Source organism: Panthera onca, chromosome A2 (genome assembly GCF_046562875.1).
Source record: "Panthera onca isolate mPanOnc1 chromosome A2, mPanOnc1 haplotype 2, whole genome shotgun sequence".
Taxonomy (NCBI): Eukaryota; Metazoa; Chordata; class Mammalia; order Carnivora; family Felidae; genus Panthera; species Panthera onca.
In genome coordinates, this window is record NC_138340.1 from 76934035 (window position 1) to 76940034 (window position 6000).

Below are 6000 nucleotides of genomic sequence, written 5' to 3' on the forward strand. Positions count from 1 at the left end.
TATCACAATTATTGGATGGATGCTTGTCTTGCCCAAATGGACTATAAACTCTATAAAAGCTGCATCTTGGGGGCACCTGGGTGGCTCAGTCGGTTAAGCGTCCAACTTCGGCTAAAATCATGATCTCGTGGTTCGTGAGTTTGAGCCCTGTGACAGGCTGTGCTGACAGCTCAGAGCCTGGAGCCTGCTTCGGATTCTGTGTCTCCCTCTCTCTCTGCCCCTCCTCCATTCATGCTCTGTCTCCATCTCTTTCAAAAATAAACATTAAAAAAAATTGTTTTTAATAAAAAAATTTTTTTAAAAAGCTGCATCTTGTCTGACTTGTTCACTGCATCATCCCAGTCACTAGCACATAGTATATATCCCATAGTTGTTGAACTGAGGAATGAATGTAGCTAATGTGAGTGATTAAGTGCTGTGAGTCCACTCCTGTCATGAAACAGAAGGTCCTACCACAATAACACACATCACTCTTCAAATCTTGATGAATTTGGTTCATACAGTTATTCAAACATCTTCCAGATGTTGTAACAGGGACTGTATTATAAGAAATTTTGAACTCCTCCAGGTGCTCTCATCAACAAATACTCAACAGAAGCTGACCAAACAGAACAGAAATTAAAAACGTAGGCCCTAGGAGCGCCTGAGTGGCTCAGTCGGTTAAGCGTCTCACTTCGGCCCAGGTCATATCTCACGGTTCGTGGGTTTGAGCTCCGTGTCAGGCTCTGTGCTGCACACAGCACAGAGCCTAGAGCCTGCTTCGGATTCTGTCTCCCTCTTTCTCTGCTCTTCCCCCGCTTGCACGTGCTGTCTCTCAAAAATAAACAAACATTAAAGAGGTTAAAAAAAAAAAAAATGTAGGCTCTAGGGTCAGAAGAATTTTCCCAATTCTGTCATTTCTTAGCTGAACCTCTTTTCACTCAGTTCCTCCAGTTATAAAATGGGGAAAATGGAAACACATATCTTACAAGATGGCAACAAGGATTAAAGACTGCTTGAGACACAGTAAGCCCTCAGTGAATCAGTTACTATTACTGTTGTTGTTGCTGGTTACTTACTTTGTACCAGGTACCATACTGGATGGTACCATAGAAAAATTAAAAAACCAAAACCAAAAACAAAAAAAACAAGCCTATTAACTTCCTGTTTTAAGTAGCTGAAAAACAAAATATGTGTCATTTACAGAAGCTTCAAAAATATTTTTTAAAAAAGAGGAAAATATCCATAATCCATAGCTTTCATAGCTTCCTTTCAGGGTATATCCTTCTGTCCTATAATATGTTTTTGACAAGCCCATCAAAATCTTCGCTCAGGATGTCAAAAAGTCATCTTACCATTCTAAACCATGTCAAATAACCACCACACTTAACCTCACCCAGTGGACAGAATTAACTTTTTCTTTTTTTTTTTTTTTTTTGATGTTTATTTATTTTTGAGAGATAGGGACAGAGTGTGAGCAGGGAAGAGGCAGAGAGAGAGAGAGAGAGAGAGAGAGAGAGAGAGAATATGAATGAATGAATCTGAAGCAGGCTCCAGGCTCTGAGCTGTCAGCACAGAGCCCCACATAGAGCTCGAACTAACAAGCCACGAGATCATGACCTGAGCCGAAGTCGGACGCTTAACTGACTGAGCCACCCAGGCGCCCCTAACTTTTTCAATGTAAACATTCAAAAATCATCCCCTGCTCAAAACTCTTCATTGGCTTTCCCACCACACTTGGGAATAAAATCCAAACTCCTTCACCTGGCTTCCAAAACCCTCCCACCATGAACTGATCCCCGCCTACCTCTCTGATTTTACATCCTCCAGCCACACCGGCCTTTTCTACAATGCCTTAAACCTCACAAGCTAGTTCTCACCTCACACCCTTGTCATAGTTGTTTCTGTCTGCCTGAAATAACCTCACTCCCTCCCTTCACTCAGACATCATTTCCTTAGAAAAGTCCTGACAGCCTATCTAAAATAGTCTTTGTTCCTCTCCGTTGCCCACTTTAATTTTCAATCACTACCCAAAATATTTACCTATTACTTCAGTATTGTTTGTCTTTTGTCACCAGACTATTAGTTCCAAAAGTACAGGGCTTTGCCTTGTTCACTGCCTGGAGACACTAGGTGCTCAATAAACATTTAAGTGAATACACAGATGAACAAACGAATTCTGAGCCACTATTTTATTACCGGTTACTCTAATTCTATGACCCACTATTTTATGACCCACTATTTTATTACCAGAAACTCTAATATTCACTTACTTTTACATTTAAACACAAAGGAACTATGAAATAATGTGAGGAAAAACTGTTTTACTAAGTACTTACTTGGTTGATCAGCGTAAGTTCTCAGAGGAACTGCAGAAACTCCCTGTAAGCCATGAGATATTCGACTGAAATGGCCTCTCTGGAAAAGAAAATTGTTCATATGATGTAAAATGTGAATTCAAAACAGTGACCTACTGAAGGTCCATGAAAATGTAATAAATGGAGCAAACTTTATCACTTATTATTATTAATGTATCTTCCATTGCCACATAGAGATTACACATCAATTTCTCCTCTTTCATAACAATTAAACTCTCCACCACAGCTCACCACACTATCTTTTCATTATGAATATTCAATAAACTATGTCATAGTTAGCCCAACAAAAAGTGTTATTCAGTGGCGTGAAGTTTTCTTAAAGTTTCAGAAAGCACGGCTCATTTCTGGCGCCAGGGATCATTTTAATGTCACGGTTAAAGTTCTTAGAATTCTAACTTAAGTACCCAATAATCTGTATTATGACAATCCTACTTGTAACTGCTGTTTCCTAACTCAAACTACCACGTACAACCTATGAAGATGCTCCTGAACAGTTAACTAGGAACACAAATTAGACAAGGTCACTTTGGAAAATGCAGTTACTGACATTCAACAGCTACTCAGGTTTCACAGACTGCATCACAACCTCCATAAAAATCTCTATGGACGTCTACTCTCTCCTACGCTAAGAACAGGGAGGCACAAAGAAACAAAGCAAATAGCTCCTATCACAGCAGGCAAACGGGAGGCAGTGATGAAACCCACACTAATGCAGTCATGGTCTCTACTCCAAGGTAACTCAAGGCACCTGAGGTCAGGACGGTAGGCCAAAGTGGAGCAGACCAACCAAACGTCAGTCCTGACTTTTAATCCCTGCTCCCCCACTAACTAAAAATGTAACTCCTAGCATACTACATTAACTCTCAGGAACACAGATTACTCATCCTAGACACAAAGGAGTTTGACCAGCATATGATCTTCAAGGTATCCATCAGCACAGTACTCAGCTACGATCCCACATACGTACAATCTGGCTGTATTCGACACGGAGATGAAATGGGAGAGCTGTCGTAACGAAAGATAACCTGCTGCAAGCCTCTAGGAGGGAAGGCAATGGACACTACCTTAAAGCTGCAAACAATGAAGAGGCCTCTGAGGAATTCTTAGGGTTACCTGCCGGGGCTGACTGCGTCTGGCTGTTTCAAGGAGCAGCCGCAAGGTTACCTGCCCACTGCCACTCTAGGGCTGAGATGAGGATTCGAGATAAAACGTAGAACGTATGAAAAGCCAGACCAGACGGGGCAAGTGCTATTTCTACTTCCTCTGCCAAGGTGGAGAAGCCTGTGTGCCCAGGGCCCAGGCTTGGGAGTGGACAGTGAGTAACTGCTGGCCGTCACACAACAGGCGGGGCCTCTCCGCCGCCCGGGTCTTTGCTCCGGTCGCGGCCCGGGCAGAGCCTGCTCAGGGGCGGGGCCGCGGGTGGTCCCGGCCCGACCGCCGGCCTCTCTCGCCCCACCAGTTAGGCCGCGTCCGGACTCCGTCAGCAGGCCCTTCTGTGCCTCTGGTTCCGCACGACCCCACCCAGCCGGCCCTCACCTTGGCCAAGGAGCAATACACACGACTCCAGCTCTGCATTTTACCGCTCAACTTTCCTCTCCGCCAATGCCTTCACCTCCGCTAAGCTCCTCTGCCGCCTCGCCAAGGTCTCCCCGCCCTGCGCATGCACAAGAGCAGCTTACGTCATGGGTCGGCAGCAGCGCGATTGGCTGGAGCGGTCAGAGCCCATGGGACTAGGCGTTCCTGTCAGGCGCGGGGTCGCACACTGTCGTAAGGCGCCTAGTGCTTTGTGGCAGGGAGGGAGTGCCGTACCATTTTACCGGTGATAGGTAAACGTGGGGGCTCGTAATGTGATCTTATACTTGGAAGACGAGCTAAATTAACAAGGCTATCGTTTGCTTGGTGCAAGCTGCAGAAAGTAAGGCTTGACGGGTCCTTGACTGTGCTAAGCTGAGGAATCTCAGCACTTTCCAGGCATCGTCTCACTTCACAGCAAGTATATGAAAGATGATGAGTTTTACCACTTCATCGGATGAGGCCTGAGAGGTTAACCATCCCCGAGGTCGCGCAGAGGAAAGATGACTGCTTTATAATTTCTCTCCTCAAATCAAATACTATATAAGGGATGGAACCACAGACTTTGGCATCACCAGCAGCCTACTCTAAGCTAACTGGCAAAACAGAAAACACTATCTTCCTCCTCTGTTAGAGCAAATTAGGATGGGTTGGGTGGGGGATAAGATTTTAGGTTTTTATAAGAGACAATGAAAAACTGTCTTCAAGATTGAGCACAGAGCTCTAAGATCTGATTCATGCTTTGTGATAACTATATAGTGTGAATAAAACTTAATTCTACATTTCTTGTAAGTTTACTGCCCAGGCACCGTGCTGGGGTCTGTGGATTTAAACACCAATTAAAAATTATTCCTTACCTAGCTATACTCGGCTTTAGGGGAGAAGAGAATGCTATCTAGTTAGTGTTTGTTATACAGGCTGCTAGTTGTCCTCCAACATCCATTTTCCCTGTCCTTTACTCTGTAAATAAGCATTTTGGTCATCTTAGCCATTTTCATGGCTTTAGCACCTGCCTACGTACACTGATAACTCCTAGACACTTATCTCCAGTCTGTACTTCTCTAATCTCTAATTCCATATTTTCAGTTGTCTACAGAGCATGTCCCCCTGGGTGATCCTGTCAGCACCTCAGTTTCAACTATCCAATTTCTTATTTAAACATGCATATTTTCTCCCTTATATTTATGATTAGTGAATATTTCCAAATATCCAGTCATCCCTAGTGAAAATTGTGTAGCCATTCCCAACTCCTTTAATGGGTCACTGTTTTAGTTGACCAGCCCTAGAAGCAGTCCCAGAAATAAGCAGTTGAGTGCAATGAGTTTATTTGAGAACTGATCCAAGCAAGCATTGGTAGAGGATGAAAAAGGGATGGGAATGCTTTCAGATACATTAACGAGTAGATTACCAGTGTGAACAATTGGTATTCAGACTCACTGGAGACCTCTGGGAGATAATCTAGAACGTGCTTCAGTTTTCCTATTCAAAATACATCCATCAACTTCCATCAGTCATTAGTTGAGGATTGCTCCCAGGGACTTTAACTCCCTGGCACTTCTGGGTTTCCCCATAGGTGAGCCGAGTGAGCACCAGCAGCCAGAGAAGTCTCTCTAGCAGAGTCTCTAAGAAGGCTTGTAGATGACTATACAGAGGAAAAGTGAATGCTAAAAGGATACAGGTGAGCCACCAGTAAGGTTGGCAATAATCACCAACTTCTATCAACTCCGAATGTGAGAATGAGAGTGAGAGAAACACTGAAGATGGCTCCAAAATTTCTGGCTTAGATGGCTGGGTGGGTAGTGAAACCATTACAGAAATAGGCAACATGGAAAGAAGGATGACTTTGGGGAGAAGATAATGAGACAACTTCTTTGAATTTCAGATGCCAGCTGGACAATCCATTTGAGATCTTCAATAGTTACTGGAAACAAATGTCTAGAGCTTAAAAACTCTAGACACGGATTTGAAAGTTTGCTGGCATATGGACAGTGATGGACACTTGTAGCATAGATGCATTCTCAAAGGGCCACACTTTTCTTTTCTTTTTTTTAATTTATTTATTTTGAGAGAG

The 6000-nt window shown here is 43.5% G+C and overlaps 1 protein-coding gene across 1 annotated transcript in view; it reads right to left on the minus strand.

Annotated features, from left to right (window-relative positions):
• The window catches only part of DLD (dihydrolipoamide dehydrogenase), a 34819-nt gene extending 30788 nt beyond the window's left edge, over positions 1 to 4031 (minus strand). The window contains exons 1-2 of the mRNA XM_060632256.3: positions 3894 to 4031; positions 2319 to 2397 (exon numbers count right to left, since the gene is read on the minus strand). Coding sequence (XP_060488239.1) covers positions 2319 to 2397; positions 3894 to 3932 — 118 coding nt within the window. The 5' untranslated portion in view covers positions 3933 to 4031. The remainder of the gene's footprint in view (positions 1 to 2318; positions 2398 to 3893) is intronic.
• Positions 4032 to 6000: the final 1969 nt, after the last annotated feature.